This window comes from Leucopleurus acutus, assembly GCF_964270905.1.
Source record: "Leucopleurus acutus genome assembly, chromosome: 6".
Classification (NCBI taxonomy): Eukaryota; Metazoa; Chordata; class Mammalia; order Artiodactyla; family Delphinidae; genus Leucopleurus; species Leucopleurus acutus.
This window is the reverse complement of record NC_139149.1, coordinates 64,563,763-64,585,925: the sequence shown is the minus strand read 5'-3', so window position 1 is coordinate 64,585,925 and position 22,163 is coordinate 64,563,763. Positions and strand designations below refer to the sequence as shown.

Sequence of the window (22,163 nt, the reverse complement as noted above, 5' to 3'; positions counted from 1 at the left end):
AGTACAGTATTTATAATCATATAATATAATAAGCTAAGGTTAAAATTTTAGAAATGTGCCTTTTGATAAATTAATCTCAAGATAATCTAATGATTTCAGGAATAAAACAGAAGAAGGCCATCAATTGGTGCATAATTCTTTGACGACTTCTTTGTTTGTTTTAGTAAAATAATAATCATTTTTCCCCATACAGAGTTTTCTAGTTCTCTTCTGTCTGCTGAGGAAGAAGGACCTCAAACCTCTAGCTCTGGCCTTCAGTTATCTAATAGAAATGAAACACTGGAACTTTTGTCTGAACCTCCAGTTCATTCAACTAAATTCGATTCCAAAAAGGAAGGCAGTGTCCCAGTTTTCATCAAAGAAGTGTCAAATGCTGAAATAAGCATAGAGGATGTGGCTAAGTTGTCTGTTACTGTCACTGGTATTCCCAGGCCTCAAATTCAGTGGTTCTTTAATGGAGTAATGTTAACCCCTTCAGCTGACTACAAATTTGTTTTTGACGGTAATGATCACAGCTTGATCATTCTGTTCACCAAATTAGAGGATGAGGGAGAGTATACATGTATTGCCAGTAATGAATATGGACAGGCAATATGTAGTGCCTATCTGAAAATAAATTCCAAAGGAGAGGGGCTCCAAGAACCAGAATCAGCAGAAGAGAAATCTCTGGAAAAGCTCGAAGGTCCTTGTCCTCCTTACTTCCTTAAGGAGTTAAAACCAATTCACTGTGCACAGGGGCTCCCTGCCATCTTTGAGTACACGGTGCTTGGAGAGCCTGCACCCACTGTTTCGTGGTTCAAGGAAAACAAGCAGCTTTGCACCAATGTTTATTACACTATCATTCATAATCCTGATGGTTCCGGGACATTCATCGTCAATGACCCTCAGAAAGAAGATAGTGGTTTCTATGTCTGTAAAGCGGAGAATGTGTGGGGTGAATCCACCTGTACCGCAGAGCTGCTCGTGCTTCTGGAAGACACACACATGACTGATGCCCCCTGTAAAGCAACGTCCACACCAGAGGCTCCTGAAGATTTTCCCCAGACATCGTTAACGGTCCCTGCAGTTGAGGCACTTGACTCAGAACAGGAGACTGCAGCTTTTGTAAAGGACACCATTTTGAAAGCTGCTTTAATTGCAGAAGGAAAACAGCAGCTTTCTTACGAGCATATTGTTAAAACCAATGAACTGAGCAGTCAAGTTACTTTCATAGCTGAGCAACTGCAATCCACAGTCATGTTACAGCAGGATATGCCCACTCCTGAAAGCATCAGTGAACTTCTTTCCATCAGTGACACTATTCATGTCCAGCCTATCAAGGAACCACCTCCCAATGTACAGCTGCAGATTGTCCAGTCCCAGGACACCCTCCCCAAAGAAGATATTCTAATGTATCAAGAGCCTGAATTACAGGTGGTTCTACCAGATACTGAAAAAATCTTCCCAAGTGCCATGTCCATAGAGGAAATTAGTTCATTAACAGTTGAGTCTCTGCAAACTTTATTAGCTGAACCTGAAGGGAGTTATCCACAGTCATCAATAGAAGAAACGCCAGCCCATTCATATCCAACCTCTGTGGCTGAGGAAGTACTTCTACCAAAAGAAAAGATAGTATCCGCAGTGGATGAAGAGCAAAGAGTGATCCTTCAAGAGCAAGAGGCGCAAAGTGCCCTCATCCTGAATCAGAGCTTAGCTGAGGGACACGTGGAAAGTTTCCAGGGTCCTGACATCATGATCTCCCGGGTCCCTTCAGAACACACGTGCACAGAAGGTGAAATCTTAATGGAAAGTGTGGATCAACTGGACAGTGCAAAGCAAGATTTCGCAGCCAGCGTTGAGGAAGGCAAGTCCTTAAGGTTTCCGTTGGCAGGTGAGGAAAAGCAGGTACTGCTCAAGGAAGAGCGTCTTGACAGCTTGGCAATGCCCCCGAACCAAACCACTAAGTATAAAAAAGAGCCCATGGCAATAAATGGTGTGCAGGAGGTGCAGGGAAGTGACCTGCTTTCTAAGGAAAGTTTGCTTTCTGCTATTCCTGAAGAGCAGCGGTTAAACCTGAAAACTCAGATCCGCAGGGCTTTGCAAGCAGCAGTGGCCAGCGAGCAGCTGAGTCTTTTCTCTGAATGGTTAAGAAACATTGAACAGGTAGAGGTCAAGGCCATAGACTTCACCCAAGAGCCCAACCGCATTATGTGCACCTATTTTATTACCTCAGTGAAGTCTCTAACAGAAGAATTAGCCATCACTATTGAAGGCATTGATCCTCAAATGGCTAACTTGAAAACTGAACTTAAGGAGGCTTTGTGTTCTATAATATGTGAGGAAATGAACATCTTAACAGCTGAGGAACCTGGAATTCAGAAAGGAGCCACAATAGACTTGCAGGAAGAAATGGATTCTTTTTCTGATCCACAGAAGGTTGAAGCAATAACCAAACCAGAGGTTGAATCTAAATATCTTGTCTTAAAGGAAGAGATAAGTTATTTTAAGGTGGAAAGTCAGGTCAAAGCTGTGGGTGCCACAACTGCTTCCGCTGCTGTCTCTGATGAAAAACTGGATGAGATACCAAAACCATCAGAGGAAAAAGAGAAATCCTCTGAAGGTGGTACTGAGAAGGCTCATACAGTAGAGATACGGGAGGCTAAGGGTAGCTCACTCAGAGAGGGTGGTCCTGATGTACAGACGCCCTTGGTGGACATGATTGCCAAGGAAGGTGACACCGTAAGCCTCGCGTCATCCATAACAAATGCCAAAGAGGTGAATTGGTATTTTGAGAGTAAACTTGTGCCTTCAGGTGAAAAGTTCAAGTGTTTACAAGATCAAAATACATATATGCTAGTGATCGACAAAGTAAATAGAGAAGAACATCAAGGGGAATATACGTGTGAGGCCTTGAATGATGATGGAAAAACAGCAACTTCAGCAAAACTCACTGTAGTCAAAAGAGGTTGGATTTTAAGGATTCAGTGAATCAAGTTCTAACATTCACTGGGTTGTAATGATTTAGGCTTCCTCACTGAATTTTCACTTATCTGCCATTGCCAGAATGCAGTTTATTTAGAGTAAGAATGAAATCACAGGCATAATCATGGTTATTAACTTTCCCCTTTTCCCTTACTGCCTTACTGGGTGGTATGTTATATCTACACTACTACTTATTTTTAAAATGAAACGTATTTCCATATATTTCATAATACTGATAAATGCTTTTTTAGTCTCTTTCTATATGAAAATACTTTAATGATATGTAATAAAAAGCTGTCAGTGAATACCTAGTTACCCTGAAATCACCAGTCTCATCCTTAAATTCAAATAACCATGATTAATTGTCTTGTTTCGATTATCTTTTTTGCTATTGTTTCACTTCATCACTTTATTTAGTAGATCATGTTTTTTTCACATTATTCGCAGTGTTCCTAGTCAGCATGGTATATTTAAAGAATATATCGTATTGTTATGCATGTAAGCCAAGAGCATCACATCATTTTAATCATTTTTTCACAATTCACTGAAAAGTAGCAATTGAATATGTTGAAAGCTGCTTGCTGTCTTCTTTTGCCTTCAGTGATCTTCCTCATTTTCCAGTCACTTGTCTTAAACTGCTGCAATCCACTTCACTAATTTCAACTGTTTCACTCCATTAACAGCAACAAAGTTTAGAAGGAAAAGAAAAACGTGGGGTACCTGAGAAGGAGGTGTGCTAATGGGCTCTGCTTCCCTTTGCAGCTGCCCCAGTGATCAGGAGGAGAATTGAGCCCCAGGAAGTAGCCCTGGGCCACCTCGCCAAATTCACCTGTGAGATCCACAGCGCTCCCAATGTCCGCTTCCAGTGGTTCAAAGCTGGCCGAGAAATCTGTGAGAGTGACAAGTGTTCTATTCGGTCTGCAAATTATGTCACCATCCTGGAAATCCTGAGAACCCAGGTTGTTGACTGTGGCGAGTACACCTGCAAAGCTTCCAACGAGTATGGCAGTGTCAGCTGCACAGCCACACTGACTGTGACAGGTAAATGCCATACACTGACACAGATGTTATTCCATTTCATATTATTGCCTATTTTACTTTTTGTAGAGGTGCAGGAGGTACTTGTCCTACCAACTGGAGAGACCAGTAGCCAAGATGGTAACACAGTGGCTAGGTAGTGCAGAGCCTATGAGAGACAAGAAGTCATTGTTTACAGTCACATTTCTAAAAACAGCTAAAGAAAAAAAATTTTTATTTCAAGAGCAATGTGAAGGAATCACACAAGCAGTGGCTTCTCATAGTTTGGTTTGGGTTTTGGTTTTGTTCTGTTCTTTTTATTAAATGGTCTGGCTTGACCTCTAGCATAAAAAATTTCAGGACAGTTTGGTGCTACTAAAAAGTAAATGATGTCCGAATGTGTGTAATAATTTGGACCCAGTTAACCAATTAAGAACAGAATTACAAAATGAAAAAAGCCAAAGCATAAGACTAAAGTCAAACAAATCCTAATAGGAGACAGGGAGCTAGTACAGAACTACAAACTAGGATTCTCACCTAAGCTTTATTACTAATTGAAAAATAAGAGTAACTACACAAATATTCTGTTCTCCATTTCCTGAGGACACACAGGATGACTGTCAAGTAGGTAACACTCATCAGGAGTTTGAATTCCCTCATTAGCAAAAAAAAAAAAAAAAAACTCTTTCCTACCTCTTTTTCTCAGTCTTTCTTTCTCTTTTGCTTTCTTCCTATAAAGGGAAAATGTGAGTATGAACTTATGAACTATGGTTTAGGGTCAGAAGTAGCAATGACTTGTGCTGTTGACAGAAGCATGCACGAAATGCCAGGGTGAGGCTGTCCCTTTGTCTTTTTCTTTTTCTTTTTGAAGTATAGTTGGTTTACAGTATTACCTTGGTCATCTTTTTCAATGACAGCATGGAGGGGAAGGGTAAATGCAGCATGCGTCTTTGACTTGAAAAAGCCAGGGTGTCCTGTAGCTTCCTCTCCTCTACAACTCCTTTATATCAGAAACTCCACACCCCCAGGCCCATGGTGACCCATTCAGTGGATTTCACTTTGTGATCAGAGTCTCCGTACTGCCAAGTGCATGGCATTATTCTTAATGACACTTCGGGAAATTTCTTTACCCAAAATAGGCTGGTTCAGTAATGGGACTAACACTTGAGCTTCAAATCACAAGAGGAAAGAAGAAAGAGGAGGATTTTTTTTTTTTAATCAGAAAGAGAGGTTCCTAAATGTTTGCTTCCAAATGCAGAATGGACATGGGAAATTACTGCTATAAATATTTTTACAAGTTTGAAGTGATTTAGTGGATACATTTAAAGTTGTGCCATTTAAGGATTTGCTAGTGGTCATCGACATGAGGGTTAGAGAGACTTTATAAAACTACTGAAACTTTTTATTACTTAATATCCCTACTCTTCAGAAAAGTCAAGTACGTTTTCTTTATCTTCCTTATACGGTCTTCTAATTTGCAGAATTAACGTACCAGCTGAATTGCTTATCAGATAATTCGAACAAATAATCAGCTCATAAAATGGACAAAGCTTTAGCAATAGTGAGTCAATGTTGTGAAATAAAGGAACATTTGTTCTTTCCTTTGATAGAGACATTTAAAGTGCTGTCTTGCTCCTCTATAAAAAAAAACTCTCATCCCTTTCCTTTGACACATCTTTTCACCTTAATACATTACCCTACTTTGAGTAATGTCTCATGTCTATCTAAAGCTATTACTCATCTTTTTTCTTTCTTGGAATATGTAATTACAGCAAGAGCTTTGTAGGGACAAAATATAACACTGAAAACTTTTCTTTTACAGAGGCATATCCACCAGCCTTTCTCTCCAGACCTAAGTCCATAACAACTTTTGTGGGTAAGGCAGCCAAGTTCCTCTGCACAGTGACAGGGACTCCAGTGATTGAAACCATTTGGCAGAAAGATGGCGTGGCCCTCTCACCTTCCCCTAACTGCAGGATTTCAGATGCAGACAACAAACACATTTTAGAAATCTCAAATCTTACAATTCAAGATAGAGGAGTTTACTCCTGTAAGGCTTCTAACAAGTTTGGAGCCGATACTTGCCAAGCTGAGTTGGTCATAATCGACAAACCACATTTCATTAAAGAGCTAGAGCCTGTGCAATCAGCTGTCAATAAGAAGGTACACCTTGAGTGCCAAGCAGATGAAGACAGAAAAGTCACAGTTACATGGACTAAAAACGGGCAAAAGCTCCCCCCTGGGAAAGATTATAAGATCTGTTTTGAAGATAAAATAGCATCCCTCGAGATCCCTCTGGCCAAACTAAAAGATACAGGAACGTATGTTTGCACAGCTTCCAATGAGGCTGGAAGCAGCTCCTCTTCAGCGACAGTAACTATCAGAGGTAAGAAGTGTGTGAATAATATTTCCACTCCCTTCTCTCATTTTGTGATTAAAATAATTTCATCCAAGCAGCCTCTTTGGTTTGGGGAAATCCTGGCATTGTTTGATTTTATTTTTTCAGTCTTCTTCACAATGCACTTATTCTTGTTTGTTTAAAACTGTCTGCCATTAACAAAGCTTGCTTAAAACTTCTTCTAAGAACTTCGAGTGTCTAGGCAATCCTTAACTATCTTCTTGCATAAAATTGCTCTTTGTATAAGTAGAATTTGGTTGGTTTTGTTTTTGTTTGTTTGTTTGTTTGTTTTAACCAAGAGTCTGGGAAAATGTTGGAATCATAGAAACATGGAAAGCTATTGAGTACACCACAGCCTTTTCAGAAATTTCAAGAAGACATTTTATGTGTGTTATGTGTCTCTTTGTTGTATGATGTCTGCTTTTCTTTTGTGTAGTTTATGATTCAGATATCTTTTCCCTTCTCATTTTTGTTAACTTCATGTAGAGCCACCATCCTTTGTGAAGAAGGTGGATCCCTCTTATTTAATGATCCCAGGTGAATCAGCACGCCTCCACTGCAAGCTGAAAGGCTCACCTGTGGTCCAGGTTACTTGGTTTAAAAATAACAAAGAACTTACCGAGAGTAACACAATCAGAATGTCTTTTGTCAATTCTGAGGCTGTCCTTGATATTACGGACGTAAAAGTTGAAGACAGTGGGAATTACTCGTGTGAAGCAGTGAATGACGTTGGCAGTGACAGCTGCAGTGCCGAAATGGTTATCAAAGGTGTGTTTACTCTGTCGTAGTCCATTGTTTTCCTGAGAAAATATTTTCTTTTCAATTGCTCGTAACACACGCTTTATACAATGCTTTCATGCTTTTGTAGAACCTCCTTCTTTCATCAAAACTCTCGAGCCTGCAGATATAGTGAGAGGAACAAATGCCCTCCTTCACTGTGAAATCTCAGGCACTGGACCATTTGAAATTCGCTGGTTCAAGGATAAGAAGCAAATTCGAAGTAGTAAAAAGTACAGGTTGTTTTCTCAGAAATCTGTCGTGTCCCTGGAGATCTTTTCGTTTAATAGCGCGGACGTTGGTGAATATGAGTGTGTGGTTGCTAATGAAGTTGGGAAGTGTGGCTGCCTTGCAACCCACTTACTAAAAGGTTAGTGCTTGAAAAACTGGTATCTCTTGAATAAATTGTCAAAATAGCTTTCTTAAACCAAGGAAGGAAAACTGGTACTTTCTTTTCTTCTCCTAATCTTTGAAAATATTTTTTTTGCCTTTGGTTTGACCTGGGACCCTGGGGAAAATCCAGTCTTTATCTTGAGACCAGTATAAATATTTAATCTCTGATAACAAAAGTGAACTACATAATAAGCGATTTTGTCAGCTGATAACCGTTTATCTTCCTTGCTTCTTTCTCTTGGATGGAATTGTAATTCCTCTTGAATTTGATTTCTTCTTCTAATTAACCAACACTATGGAATAGATAAATGTAATCTAGATAAAGTTCTTAAATGCATATGGTGTTGAAGTGTTTGGGAATTAAGAAATTTTGGGTGCTCTCTTTCTTTAATTAGAACCACCAATCTTTGTAAAGAAAGTAGATGATTTTACTGCACTAGCAGGACAAACGGTTACCTTACAAGCTGCTGTGAAAGGGTCAGAACCCATTTCTGTCACATGGATGAAAGGACAGAAGATCATTAAAGAAGATGGAAAAATCAAAATGAGCTTTGCCAATGGTGTTGCAGTCTTGATAATCCCTGATGTGCAGATTAGTTTTGCTGACAAATACACATGCCTGGCTGAAAATGAAGCTGGAAGCCAAACGTCTGTTGGGGAACTAATAGTTAAAGGTTCGTGTAAGAACGTTTTAACTTGGAGTTGATATTTCCTTTTAAAATGAAACCTTACTACACACTTCAGAATTCCAACTATTTAATACCCTTGTAGAACCTGCCAAAATCGTTGAGAGGGCAGAACTGATCCAGGTGACGGCAGGAGACCCAGCCACGCTGGAGTATACAGTCACGGGTACCCCAGAGCTCAAGCCCAAATGGTACAAAGACGGGAGACCTTTGATTGCCAGTAAAAAGTATCGAATAAGTTTTAAAAACAATGTTGCCCAACTCAAGTTTTATTCCGCCGAACTGCATGATAGCGGCCAATACACGTTTGAGATTTCCAACGAAGTGGGCAGCAGCTCCTGTGAGACAACTTTCACTGTCTTAGGTTAGTATCTTTAGAAACCTGTGCTTCCATATTCCTCTGAAACCCAACAAACAACCAAAACTAAAATCACTGAGCACTGTTCCACATTGTTCTTTCTTCTCTTCTTGTGCTGTGAACAGATCGAGACATTGCTCCATTTTTTACCAAACCCCTACGGAACGTGGACAGTGTGGTTAGTGGGACCTGCAGGCTGGACTGCAAAATCGCTGGCTCCCTCCCCATGAGGGTGTCCTGGTTTAAGGATGGTAAAGAAATAGCTTCCTCTGACAGATACAGAATAGCATTTGTGGAAGGCACAGCCTCTCTGGAGATAAGCAGAATAGACATGAATGACGCAGGGAATTTCACCTGTCGAGCCACAAATTCCATGGGAAGCAAAGACTGCAGCGGAGCCCTGATTGTGCAAGGTTGGCTGGAAACTGTGCCTTTCATTCTTACGTAGACGATGTTCAAATTAAGCCTTCTTCCCTTCAGTCGCGCCTCTTAACTCTTTGAAATTCTTTCTTATCCCCCTTCTTTAGAACCACCCAGTTTTGTAACTAAACCAGCATCAAAGGATGTTCTGCCCTGCTCGACCATCTGCCTGAAGAGCACCTTCCAAGGGTCTACCCCTCTCACAATCAGATGGTTTAAGGGTGACAAAGAGCTGGTTTCCGGTGGAAACTGCTATATCACCAAAGAAGCTTTAGAAAGTTCCCTGGAATTCTATGTAGTAAAAACCTCCGACTCAGGCACATATACCTGTAAAGTCAGCAACGTGGCTGGCGCCGTGGAGTGCAGTGCAAAGTTATTTGTAAAAGGTTTGCATAGTTTTCTTGACATCTTTGTGCCACCATTGTCAGAAGTTCTTTCCTCTTTCTCACGTTTCTGGGTGATTTCTTTCCTTCCACAGAACCTGCCACATTTGTTGAAAAGTTAGAGCCATCACAGCTGTTAAAAAAGGGAGACGCCACCCAGCTAGCCTGCAAAGTAACGGGCACCCCTCCAATTAAAATAACGTGGTTTGCAAATGACAGAGAAATTAAGGAGAGCAGCAAACACAAAATGTCTTTTGTGGAGTCCACCGCGGTTCTAACACTTAAAGATGTTGCCATTGAGGACAGCGGTGAATATATGTGTGAGGCTCAAAATGAGGCTGGCAGTGACCACTGTGGTAGCATTTTAATAGTCAAAGGTTTGTGTTCACATTGCCCCTTGTGGTACCGAAGTTGTGGCCCAGGGCACAGACTCCACCCCCATTAACTCACAATAATTCCTTTTCCGCTATAGAGTCACCTTACTTTACCAAGGAATTTAAGCCCATTGAAGTGTTGAAGGAGTATGATGTCATGTTGCTGGCTGAGGTGGCAGGCACACCTCCCTTTGAGATCACTTGGTTCAAAGACAACACAACACTGCGAAGTGGTAGAAAGTATAAAACCTTCATTCAGGATCAGCTGGTTAGCCTGCAGATCCTGAGGTTTGTAGCTGCGGACGCGGGTGAATACCAGTGTCGGGTGACCAACGAGGTGGGCAGCAGTGCCTGCAGTGCCAAGGTGACCTTAAGAGGTTAGTGTCAGTTCTAATGACGGACTGGCTTTTCTGCAGTGTCAGTGATTTTATTTTTTTAAAGCCAGTTTTGCTATAGAGCTGGTATTCATTGAGAATTCATTCTTCTACTAGAACCCCCAGCTTTTGTAAAGAAAATCGAGAGCACCAGCTCCCTTAGAGGAGGTACCGCTGCCTTCCAGGCCACTCTGAAGGGCTCCTTGCCAATCACGGTGACTTGGCTGAAAGACAACGATGAAATCACTGAAGATGATAACATAAGAATGACCTTTGAGAACAATGTGGCCAGTCTGTACCTCAGTGGCATTGAAATCAAGCATGATGGGAAATATGTCTGTCAGGCCAAAAATGATGCGGGAGTACAGAGATGTTCCGCATTACTCTCAGTAAAAGGTTGGTTCAGAAAGTTTGCCATGGGTTTTAGGGAAAAATGCAGATATAAGCCTTTCAGCAGAACAGTTCACAACCCATACCTATCCCCTTGTTTTCTACAGAACCTGCAACAATCATTGAGGAGGCTGTGTCTATAGATGTCACCCAAAGAGACCCAGCCACTTTGCAGGTTAAATTTTCAGGGACTAAGGAGATTACAGCCAAATGGTTTAAAGATGGCCAAGAACTGACCCTGGGCCAAAAATATAAAATCAGTATCACTGACACGGTCTCTATACTGAAGATTATTTCTACAGAAAAGAGAGATAGTGGAGAATATACTTTCGAAGTCCAAAATGATGTCGGGAGGAGCAGCTGCAAGGCTAGCATTAATGTATTAGGTTGGTACAGCTTTTCTATGGAGAGAAACTGGGCATTTCTGTGCTCCTTCATCTCTTACAATTTTAGAGAAAATAAAAATTGGTAGATTGACCATTTTTTTTCTTTTTCATTGCATAGATCTTATCATACCTCCCTCATTCACCAAAAGGCTGAAGAAAATGGACAGCATTAAAGGGTCTTTTATTGACTTAGAATGTATAGTGGCTGGGTCACATCCCATGAGCATCCAGTGGTTCAAAGACGACCAAGAAATAACAGCTAGTGAAAAATACAAATTCTCTTTTCATGACAATACTGCCTTCTTGGAAATCAGTCAGCTGGAAGGTACAGATAGTGGAACCTACACTTGTTCTGCCACTAATCAGGCAGGACACAACCAGTGCAGCGGCCATCTGACAGTCAAAGGTTGGCAATTTTTATCCCCGCCTCTCAAGAACTTATTGCTCTCTCATTTCTTAATTCTTACCTTGACTGATCATTCTAAAATAAACCATTCCTTCCCCCTTTTGCTTCTTTTTCTTTCACCCCAGAACCCCCTTACTTCCTGGAAAAGCCACAGTCACAAGATGTCAATCCCAACACAAGAGTTCAATTAAAGGCGCTTGTGGGTGGCACTGCACCCATGACAATAAAATGGTTTAAAGATAACAAAGAGTTGCACTCGGGAGCAGCTCGCTCAGTTTGGAAGGATGACACCTCCACCATTCTAGAGCTCTTTTCAGCCAAAGCTGCCGATTTGGGGACCTACATTTGCCAACTGAGCAACGATGTTGGCATAGCAACCAGTAAAGCCACTCTCTTTGTCAAAGGTCTGGTCTCTACATTTTCTCATTGTCTTGCTTGCCTAGATTTTCTTGGTGGGAGGGAAGAGGCTTAAGAAAACGATTCTCATTGGTCTTTGGTTTAAAAAATGTTCAATATCACGTTTTCCCCCATCTTTAGAACCTCCTCACTTCATTAAGAAGCCCAGCCCAGTCCTAGTGCTGAGGAACGGACAATCCACGACCTTTGAATGCCAGATAACAGGCACTCCTGAAATCAGAGTCTCTTGGTATCTGGACGGGAATGAAATAACAGCCATTGAGAAACATGGCATTTCCTTCACTGATGGTTTAGCCACTTTCCAAATTTCTGGTGCCAGGGTAGAACATAGTGGGACTTATGTCTGTGAAGCTCGTAACGATGCTGGCACGGCAAGCTGCAGCATTGAGTTAAAAGTGAAAGGTTCGTTACTGCATCTTCTCTCCTTTCTGGCTGTGCTGCTGGCTAGTCCTCGGGTCTTCCTTTGAGTGAGCTATTCTCTGTCTTCCTTTTGAATCTTTAGAACCTCCCACCATTATTAGGGAGCTGAAACCCGCGGAAGTAGTCAAAGATAGTGACGTGGAGCTGGAGTGTGAAGTTATGGGAACATCTCCATTTGAAGTCACTTGGCTGAAGAATAACAAGGAAATTCGAAGCAGCAAAAAGTATACGCTGACTGACAGAGTGTCAGTGTTTAATCTCAATATCAACAAGTGTGACCCCTCAGACACTGGTGAATACCAGTGCATCGTATCCAACGAAGGCGGCAGCTGTTCTTGTAGTGCTAGAGTCTCTCTGAAAGGTCAGTTAGACACACAAGGAGCAGGCTACCTGATACAAATTCTGTAATGCTCTTTAACCTTGTATGATGGGGAGGAGTTCAAATATACCTTTTCTTTTCACACTGTCTACTTTAATCACAGAGCCACCCTCGTTCACTAAGAAGATAGAAAACGTCACTACTGTCTTGAAAAGTTCTGCCACCTTTCAGAGCACTGTGATGGGCTCTCCTCCCATTTTTATAACCTGGCTCAAGGATGATCAGATTCTGGATGAAGATGATAATGTTCACATCTCCTTTGTGAACAATGTGGCCACAGTTCAAATCAGATCTGTGGATAATGGACACAGTGGGAGGTACACGTGTCAAGCCAAGAACGAGTCAGGAGTTGAGAGGTGTTATGCTTTCCTTTTAGTACAAGGTGTGTAAGCCAATCCCTTTCAAGAGTTATTCTGTGAAGACAATTTCGCAAGCAGTTCCTTGGTTCCATGGAATTATTAATGCAACTCATCCACGGTTTCATTCTTACTACAGAACCTGCTCAGATCCTAGAGAAACCTAAGTCTGTTGATGTCACTGAAAAAGACCCCGTGACCTTGGAGTGTCTTGTGGCCGGAACACCAGAACTCATAGTGAAGTGGTTTAAAGATGGGAAACAAATGATGCCCAGTAGATATTTTTCAATGAGTTTTGAAAATAACGTGGCCAGTTTTAGGATTCAGTCAGTAATGAAGCAAGACAGCGGGGCGTATACTTTCAAGGTGGAAAATGACTTTGGAAGCAGTAGCTGTGACACCTACCTGAGAGTGCTAGGTTTGTATCTTGGCCCCAGTCAGCTTCCCTTATATATATTATTGTCCTTGGTAAACAAATGGCAACATATTAATGGATGTGTTTTGCTGTTTGCATTGGACAGATCAAAATATTCCTCCATCATTCACCAAAAAATTAAGCAAAATGGATAAAGTTCTAGGCTCTTCCATTCATATGGAGTGCAAGGTTTCTGGCTCACTTCCTATTAGTGCTCAGTGGTTTAAGGATGGAAAAGAAATAACTACAAGTGCAAAATACAGGCTTGTCTGTCATGAAAACACTGTGTCGCTGGACGTTAGTAATCTGGAATTAGAAGATACTGCAAATTACACATGCAAAGTCTCAAATGTAGCAGGGAGCGAGGCATGCAGTGGCATCTTAACTGTAAAAGGTTAGAATTTCTTTACCTCTTTCTGACCCTTTTCTGCGATTGCTTTTCAAATATAGCACTCTTTTCTGGAGTCCTTTAAAACTAAAAGTCTCCATAATTCTGTTTCTTTAGATACATATATGTTGAGTTCAAGAAATATTCAGTCATTACCTCTTTTCAGTAATGTTTTTTTATATGTCCATAAAACCGTCAAAATAACCCAACAACAAGGAACTTAATTATATGTATTTCTCTTAAAATCTATAGAACCACCAAGTTTCCTAGTGAAACCTGGGCGACAACAAGCCATACCTGATTCTACAGTGGAATTTAAAGCTATACTAAAAGGAACACCACCGTTTAAAGTAAAGTGGTTTAAGGATGATGTGGAACTTGCCTCTGGACCTAAATATTTCATTGGCTTAGAAGGCTCAACTACCTTCTTAAATCTCTATTCAGTGGATGCTTCCAAGACTGGACAATATACTTGCCAAGTTACCAACGATGTTGGTAGCGACTCTTGTACCACAGTGTTGCTTGTGACAGGTGTGCCAGTTTGATTGTTTTATGTTTCTGTCTGACCTGTGGCTCCTGTCCTTTCTGTAATCTTTTACAATATATGTACCCAGTCAAGAAAGTACCCTTCTTTCTAACACGGTACACGCTGTTTGCCAGGCATTGTTCATGTTTTTCTCTTTCCTATGTAGTACCTAATTGAAGTTCGTTATTTATATCTGCTCTGTTCCCTCATAAATCTCCTCTTTTCTTCACTCTCTAGAACCACCGAAGTTTGCAAAGAAACTAGAAGCAACCAAAATAGTGAAAGCAGGTGACTCAGCACGACTTGAATGCAAGATAACTGGATCCCCAGACATCAGAGTTGTGTGGTACAGAAATGAACATGAACTCCCAGCCAGTGATAAATATAGAATGGCTTTCATTGATTCAGTGGCCGTCATACAGATGAATAGTCTTGGTACTGAGGACAGTGGGGATTTCATTTGTGAGGCTCAGAACCCTGCTGGCAGCACAAGCTGCAGTACCAAGGTTATAGTAAAAGGTAGAAACCTCTTTTCTCTGTTCCTCATTACCTGAAACCCACCTTCTTCTCCCCAGGCTATCATAGCTCTTCATTCTTTTGCTGTCATTTTTAGCTTCCATTTGAGATCATAGAACATTTTCCCAAACTAGTATTATTTCCATTTTTAGATGTTTTTTCTTCTTAAGATTTGCGTACATGTAGACAATCATTCTGAGATATTTTTCTTGTTATTCCAATGTCGTAATTCTACTCACCTCAACATATTAGCCAAGCAGTTCAAATTTGATGTTTCCAAAATGCTCAAAAAAACAAAGTGGGCATTTTAAAATTAATTTTTGCCTTCAATCAGCTTATAAATATATCATCATCCTCACTATAATCTTTATCATTAAAAGCAAGGAATATTTACCACATATATACAAGGTTCAAGCAATACAGATTTTAACCTTACATTTACAACAGGACAATTATGTATATTTTTCTCTCTCAAATGTCAGTTCCTATTTTTTTAAATTATATCACTATACTTTGTTGCAAATAGTACTAGTATTTTCCAGAATTTTTTTCACAAAGTCCAAGTTTGTCATATTGTAAGGCGATTATTGCAAAAACCATTTGTTGACATGGAAGACTTAGAGCACAAATGTTGTGATAACTTCCAAGTGTCCCAATTGTAATGTGTATACAAAAAATTTCATCCCTGAAGTCAGGACTGTGTACCTCATGCAAATCATATTGATTCTTACACTTGGGTTTGGGGGTTTGTTTGTTTTGTTTTGCTTTACAGTTTTGTGCATCAATCTTTATAGTCCCAGAAAAAGTAGTAAGGTGGAGTAGACAGAATGTTGAACTGCTCAGTAAGGTCACCTGAGGTCTAGCCCACGTTCTCGGCCAGTGAAGCAGAGTGATTTTGTAAAGGCTGATGGCTTCTCTGAAGCTGTTACTCCTAAAGTGATAGTGCTAGACCTATTATATTATCTTGACTCATTCTTCCAATTTAAAAACAAAGAAATAAAAATATTCTATGAAGTTAAGTAGCCCAGTTCATGAGGAATTCTTGTTTTTTACAGAACCACCTGTTTTTAGCAGCTTCCCTCCTGTGGTAGAAACCCTTAAAAATGCTGAAGTTAGTCTTGAATGTGAACTTTTGGGAACACCACCATTTGAGGTGGTTTGGTACAAAGATAAGCGACAACTCCGAAGTAGCAAGAAATACAAGATCGCATCCAAAAATTTCCATGCAAGTATTCACATTCTCAGTGTCAGCCCTTCAGATATTGGTGAATACCACTGCAAAGTACAGAATGAAGTAGGAAGTGATACCTGCATTTGTACTGTAAAATTAAAAGGTATGCATTATTTCCTACTCATGGCAGAAATGGCAGGAACGTGCAAAATGCTTATTTGTTTTCTCTCTTCCATTATCTCGACAATCTTTCCAACAATCTCCATCCATCTTTCCCTCTTCAGAACCACCAAGATTTGTCTCCAAACTGAACAGCCTCACGGTTGTAGCTGGTGAGCCCGCTGAGTTACAAGCATCTATAGAAGGCACCCAGCCTATTTCTGTCCAGTGGCTTAAAGAAAAGGAAGAAGTGATTAGAGAAAGTGAAAACATCAGAATTACATTTGTGGAAAATGTTGCAACTCTGCAGTTTGCAAAAGCAGAGCCAGCTAATGCTGGGAAGTATATCTGCCAAATCAAGAATGATGGTGGAATGAGGGAGAACATGGCCACGTTGACTGTTTTAGGTTGGTACAATATGGTGCGATAGTTCCTTGATACAAGGAGGTGCCAAACGCTGAGATGACTTACTAAGAGATACTGGTAGAGTCTCCTGTTTTGAATTTCTAGAACTATGTCAGTCGTCACCCATTTCAGAGGTTTACGGGAAAGGACCTTTCAAACACTCTTTTCTGTGTCTGTGAGCCTAACAAAAATGAGCCGTCTCTTATTATTTTCTTGATGGGTTAGGAGATGTAATCATGACTATCTTTTGTTGAAGAATGAAAAAATTGGGAGCCCAGCATATGCCACAAGGAAATTTTTTCCGAAAGTAATAGTTGTTAAAGCTGACAAGAACTCCAAAGATCAAGTTTGATAGGAACGACTTGCACTTTCATCTTTGGGCATATTCATTTTCAATTTTGCCATTGTTTGGATAACAACTTTCAAAAAACTGTCTTTAGCACCTTAAAGTAGAATAGAAATACTGAGTAATTCATAACAACATGTAGGCTTTGTTCTAGAGAGGGTCAAGTGCAAATCAGTATATATCAACATTGATTTGTACATTGAATTGTTTTGGAAGTCAACTAATGCACCAACATATTTCTTAATAATAACTCATATAATTTCATGACAGTGTGTAATTATGGAATCACATTTTAAGGTCTAGAGAAAGAGAGAGAGAGAGAGAGAGAGAGTGAGAGAGAGAGAGAGAGAGGGAGCCCTAAGATATCCATATCATTGGAAGAAACAGTGTTAATGAATTTGATAGTAGAAACAAGGTAAAGGTAACAGGCTTTGACAGATGGCTATCACATTTTATTTCAGAGCCTGCGGTCATTGTCGAGAAGGCAAGTTCGATGACAGTGACTGCAGGAGAAACGTGCACTCTGGAGTGTAAGGTGGCTGGCACTCCTGAACTCTCAGTCGAATGGTACAAGGATGGAAAGCTGTTGACCAGCAGTCAAAAACACAAATTTAGCTTCTACAACAAAATCTCTTCCTTAAAGATTCTCTCCGTTGAAAAGCAAGATGCAGGCACATACACTTTCCAGGTTCAAAATAATGTCGGAAAAAGCAGCTGCACGGCTGTGGTTGATGTTTCAGGTTAGTTCGGATATGTTCTTCCCATTGCTTAAGCAAATTCCTTTTACACGCTTTCTTCTCTCAAGTGTCTTCTATTCTTTCAAACCACGAGTCTCTTGCCTCTCCTCATGCAGACCGAATGGTTCCTCCCTCTTTCACACGAAGACTGAAAGATACAGTTGGGGTGCTGAGTACATCTTGCATCTTGGAGTGCAAAGTAGCTGGATCATTGCCTATCTCTGTTGCCTGGTTTCATGAGAAAACCAAGATTGTCAGTGGAGCAAAGTACCAAACTACGTTTTCAGATAATGTCTGTGCGTTGCAGCTGAATTCTCTGGACTCATCGGACATGGGCAATTACACATGCATGGCTGCTAATGTCGCTGGGTCTGATGAATGCCGTGCTGTGTTGGCTGTACAAGGTCAGTGTTAGACGCTCACACCCTTTCTTATGAGTTCCTCTTTGGGTACATATCCAGGTTGGCACACATTCAAACGTGCTCTTCTTTTTGATTCAAAATTGCAACTAAATTCGATGCTTACAGGATCTTATCATTATCCTCCTTGTCTATGTAGAACCACCCTCTTTTGTGAAGGAACCTGAACCTTTGGAAGTACTACCAGGCAAAAACATCACCTTCACAAGTGTCATGAGAGGAACACCTCCATTCAAGGTTGGCTGGTTCAGAGGTGCCAGAGAACTGGTGAAAGGAGACAGATGTAACATCTATTTTGAAGACACCGTGGCAGAACTGGAATTATTTAATGTCGACACATCTCAGAGTGGGGAATATACCTGTGTGGTTTCTAACAATGCCGGCCAAACATCCTGCACTACCCGTCTCTTTGTAAAAGGTTTGCTCCAGTGCATTTGTGTTTCCTACTTTTTAAAGGACATCTTTGTTTGTGTTTTCACTGTGTTTAACTGCTGTGCTTTGTCACTCCCCAGAACCAGCTGTATTTGTGAAGAAATTAAGTGATCACTCTGTAGAGCCAGGGAAGTCCATCATTCTGGAGAGCACCTACACTGGAACACTCCCCATTTCAGTTACCTGGAAAAAGGCTGGTGTGAACATTACACCATCTGAAAAATGCAACATAGTCACAACAGAGAAGACCTGCATCCTGGAAATTCTGAATAGCACAAAAGGAGATGCAGGACAGTATTCTTGCGAGATTGAAAACGAGGCAGGAAGGGATGTTTGTGAAGCTCTGGTATCTACATTAGGTGTGTTTCTTATTCTCAAATGATTGGCATTTGTCTAACATGAGGCATGGTTTGTGTGCTTTTCTTTAATTCCAGTTGCTGACTGTGAATCTTTCTTCTTTAGAACCACCTTATTTTGTTACGGAACTGAAGCCTCTGGAGGCATCAGTTGGAGATTCGGTTTCTTTACAATGCCAAGTTGCTGGGACACCAGAAGTTACAGTGTCTTGGTACAAAGGCGATACCAAGTTACGGTCAACTCCTGAATACAGGACCTATTTTACAAACAATGTGGCCACACTTGTTTTTAATAAAGTGAACATCAATGACAGTGGAGAGTACACATGTAAAGCAGAAAACAGTATAGGGACTGCTTCTTCTAAGGCTGTCTTCAGAATTCAAGGTGATGATATTATTTTAGAAATTAAGAAGTTTCTTTTTTCCTTGTCTTCACTCTTATCTTTATGGGGAAATTTTTATTTCATCTACTAATGCCTCAAGTATTACTTGTCTTCCAACAGAGTCTCAGCGCCCACCTTCCTTTGCAAGGCAATTGAAGGATATCGAACAAACTGTTGGGTTACCAGTTACCCTCACTTGTCGACTGAATGGCTCCGCACCAATCCAAGTGTGCTGGTATAGAGATGGGGTACTTTTACGAGATGATGAAAATCTACAGACATCATTTGTAGATAATGTGGCAACTTTAAAAATTTTGCAAACAGACTTGAGTCACTCTGGCCAATACTCCTGCTCAGCTTCTAATTCACTTGGAACAGCGTCTTCCAGTGCTAGACTGACAGCAAGAGGTTTGTTCCTATGTTACTCTCTCTCTTTGCAAACCATGACTTCTTAGTCATTGTCAAAGTAGAAACGGCCAATAAAAAGAAAAAAAACCCATGTTGCCTTTTCTTCTCATCTTTCAGAACCTAAGAAATCTCCCTTCTTTGACATCAAGCCTGTATCTATAGATATTATTGCTGGGGAAAGTGCTGACTTTGAGTGTCATGTTACTGGTGCTCAACCAATGCGAATTACTTGGTCAAAAGATAACAAGGAAATCCGTCCTGGAGGAAACTACACAATTACATGTGTGGGAAACACTCCCCATTTGAGAATTCTTAAAGTAGGCAAAGGAGACTCTGGTCAATATACTTGCCAAGCAACCAACGATGTTGGCAAAGACATGTGCTCAGCTCAACTCAGTGTAAAAGGTATCTTCACATGGCATTTACCAATATTGTTCTTTCCCATGTTGTGTAATTTTCTTTGAAAAGTTTCTTTAGTTTGTAAATGTTCGGGATAAAGTAACTGGATCATGTTGGAATTTGTATGTTAGTGGTGGAGGCAACATTCATCGAAGTTCTGTTTTCTCTTTATTTTGTTCTTTAAGTTAGTGTATCTCTAAGAGTAGTCTTATCAGAGGGTTGTTTAATTGAAATTTGTTAAATGTTGTTTCAACTCTCTCTTTTTTCACTCTTTCCTATTATGTGGCATTCTGACTTACCATTTTGATCAAATACCTCTATAATACATTAACTTACATGTTTTAGTTTCCGTATCCAAACTACAAAGATTAACTTGCCAATTAAATTCTCTATTAAAAATATTAAAAGTTTATTTAATAGAAAAGATAAATATATTTTACCACAGAACTCTCAGAAAGTACATATATTCTTACTAATAAACCAGATTAAAAATGTATTTATGGACTCTTCAGCTACAAACGTAAGCTGTTGTTTTCCTTTGACTTACTAGAACCTCCAAAGTTTGTTAAGAAATTAGAAGCTTCAAAAGTTGCAAAGCAGGGAGAATCCATCAAACTGGAATGTAAAATAAGCGGTTCCCCGGAAATCAAAGTTTTGTGGTTCCGAAATGACGGTGAACTTCATGAAAGTTGGAAATACAACATGTCATTCATGGATTCTGTGGCATCGCTCACCATCAATGAAGCCAGCACAGAGGATAGTGGGGACTATATCTGTGAAGCCCATAATGGTGTTGGGGACACCAGCTGCAGCACAGCCCTGACGATTAAAGGTTAGACATGCTAAGCTGCTTTCTTTCTTCCTTCTCTGATCTGGATTCTTTCTCAGCAATGTTCTGAGCTCCAAAATAAAAAGGCTAGTTAAGGGGATTTGCTTGCAATTCTTAAACTAGTTTTTATGACTAGTCATTTCTTATGTTAGTATACTGTCATATGGTCACACCGGGCACTCAACGATTTAGACTCTAAAATATTTTTTCCCTTTCATTAGGCAAATGCTCTCATTGCTTATCTTCTTTTCTTCTGGTAGCACCTCCTGTTTTCACCCAGAAGCCTTCTCCAGTAGGAGCCCTTAAAGGTTCTGATGTTATCTTCCAATGTGAAATTTCGGGAACCCCCCCATTTGAAGTGGTGTGGGTTAAAGATCGAAAGCAAGTTCGGAGCAGCAAGAAATTTAAAATCACTTCGAAAAATTTTGATACAAGTCTCCACATCCTTAATCTGGAAGCTGCCGATGTAGGAGAATATCACTGCAAAGCTGCTAATGAGGTGGGAAGTGACACGTGTGTTTGCACTGTCAAGTTCAAAGGTTTGTATCCATGGGCACAAAAATATTTATCTCTTGCTTTCATCTTTTCTTGCTTGACCAATAATGTATGTGGCTGTGATTCTCATCTTTTTTCTCTAACCACAAATTTCTTTCATTAGAACCCCCACGGTTTGTGAAGAAGCTAAGTGACACCTCAACCCTCGCTGGGGATGCCGTTGAGTTACGGGCCGTAGTGGAAGGCTTCCAGCCCATTGCTGTCATCTGGCTGAAAGATAAAGGTGACATTATCAGAGAGAGTGAAAACACTAGGATTTCATTCATTGATAACGTTGCAACACTCCAACTTGAAAGCCCAGAAGCATCTAACTCTGGAAAATATGTGTGCCAGATCAGAAATGATGCCGGAATGAGAGAGTGTTCAGCAGTCTTGACTGTCCTAGGTTAGTAACAAAGTACAGCCTGAGAAAAAAATCAGGTTGATTGACCCATGATCATTGCCTGCACATATTACTCTTAGCCAATAATATACTGATTACACTCTTAGTTTGAAAGAAGACTTTGTGTTCAATGCAATATACTTCTTTCAGAACCAGCCAGAATCATAGAGAAACCAGAACCCATGACTGTCACTACCGGAAATCCTTTTGCATTAGAGTGTGCAGTGGCTGGGACACCAGAACTTTCAGCCAAGTGGTTCAAAGATGGGAGAGAATTATCTGCAGACAGCAAACATCACATCACATTCATCAACAAAGTGGCTTCACTTAAAATCCCTTGTGCAGAAATGAGTGACAAGGGGTTATATAGCTTTGAAGTGAAAAACAGTGTTGGTAAAAGTAACTGCACTGTGTCTGTCCATGTTTCGGGTGAGTAGTATGA

General features: G+C 40.4%; 2 protein-coding genes across 2 annotated transcripts in view; both read left to right on the top strand.

Moving 5' to 3' along the window:
* The window catches only part of TTN (titin), a 279,002-nt gene that overhangs the window by 69,528 nt on the left and 187,311 nt on the right, over positions 1–22,163 (top strand). Inside the window, exons 45-46 of the mRNA XM_082841571.1 lie at positions 194–2,944; positions 3,724–4,002. Coding sequence (XP_082697697.1) covers positions 194–2,944; positions 3,724–4,002 — 3,030 coding nt within the window. The remainder of the gene's footprint in view (positions 1–193; positions 2,945–3,723; positions 4,003–22,163) is intronic.
* Positions 4,897–22,163, top strand: part of LOC309962965 (titin-like) — a gene marked incomplete at both ends in the record, with an annotated part of 87,215 nt that continues 69,948 nt past the window's right edge. Inside the window, 34 exons of the mRNA XM_082841070.1 lie at positions 4,897–4,909; positions 5,801–6,364; positions 6,863–7,144; positions 7,245–7,523; positions 7,942–8,220; positions 8,318–8,596; positions 8,716–9,003; positions 9,118–9,396; positions 9,489–9,770; positions 9,866–10,144; positions 10,259–10,537; positions 10,639–10,917; positions 11,036–11,242; positions 11,449–11,727; positions 11,861–12,142; positions 12,243–12,521; positions 12,643–12,921; positions 13,035–13,313; positions 13,417–13,704; positions 13,951–14,229; positions 14,462–14,743; positions 15,796–16,074; positions 16,196–16,477; positions 17,283–17,561; positions 17,675–17,962; positions 18,117–18,395; positions 18,490–18,755; positions 18,844–19,150; positions 19,269–19,556; positions 19,674–19,961; positions 20,506–20,787; positions 21,045–21,323; positions 21,443–21,724; positions 21,872–22,150. Of these exons, the coding sequence (XP_082697196.1) occupies positions 4,897–4,909; positions 5,801–6,364; positions 6,863–7,144; positions 7,245–7,523; positions 7,942–8,220; positions 8,318–8,596; positions 8,716–9,003; positions 9,118–9,396; positions 9,489–9,770; positions 9,866–10,144; positions 10,259–10,537; positions 10,639–10,917; positions 11,036–11,242; positions 11,449–11,727; positions 11,861–12,142; positions 12,243–12,521; positions 12,643–12,921; positions 13,035–13,313; positions 13,417–13,704; positions 13,951–14,229; positions 14,462–14,743; positions 15,796–16,074; positions 16,196–16,477; positions 17,283–17,561; positions 17,675–17,962; positions 18,117–18,395; positions 18,490–18,755; positions 18,844–19,150; positions 19,269–19,556; positions 19,674–19,961; positions 20,506–20,787; positions 21,045–21,323; positions 21,443–21,724; positions 21,872–22,150 (9,514 nt within the window). The remainder of the gene's footprint in view (positions 4,910–5,800; positions 6,365–6,862; positions 7,145–7,244; positions 7,524–7,941; positions 8,221–8,317; positions 8,597–8,715; positions 9,004–9,117; positions 9,397–9,488; positions 9,771–9,865; positions 10,145–10,258; positions 10,538–10,638; positions 10,918–11,035; positions 11,243–11,448; positions 11,728–11,860; positions 12,143–12,242; positions 12,522–12,642; positions 12,922–13,034; positions 13,314–13,416; positions 13,705–13,950; positions 14,230–14,461; positions 14,744–15,795; positions 16,075–16,195; positions 16,478–17,282; positions 17,562–17,674; positions 17,963–18,116; positions 18,396–18,489; positions 18,756–18,843; positions 19,151–19,268; positions 19,557–19,673; positions 19,962–20,505; positions 20,788–21,044; positions 21,324–21,442; positions 21,725–21,871; positions 22,151–22,163) is intronic.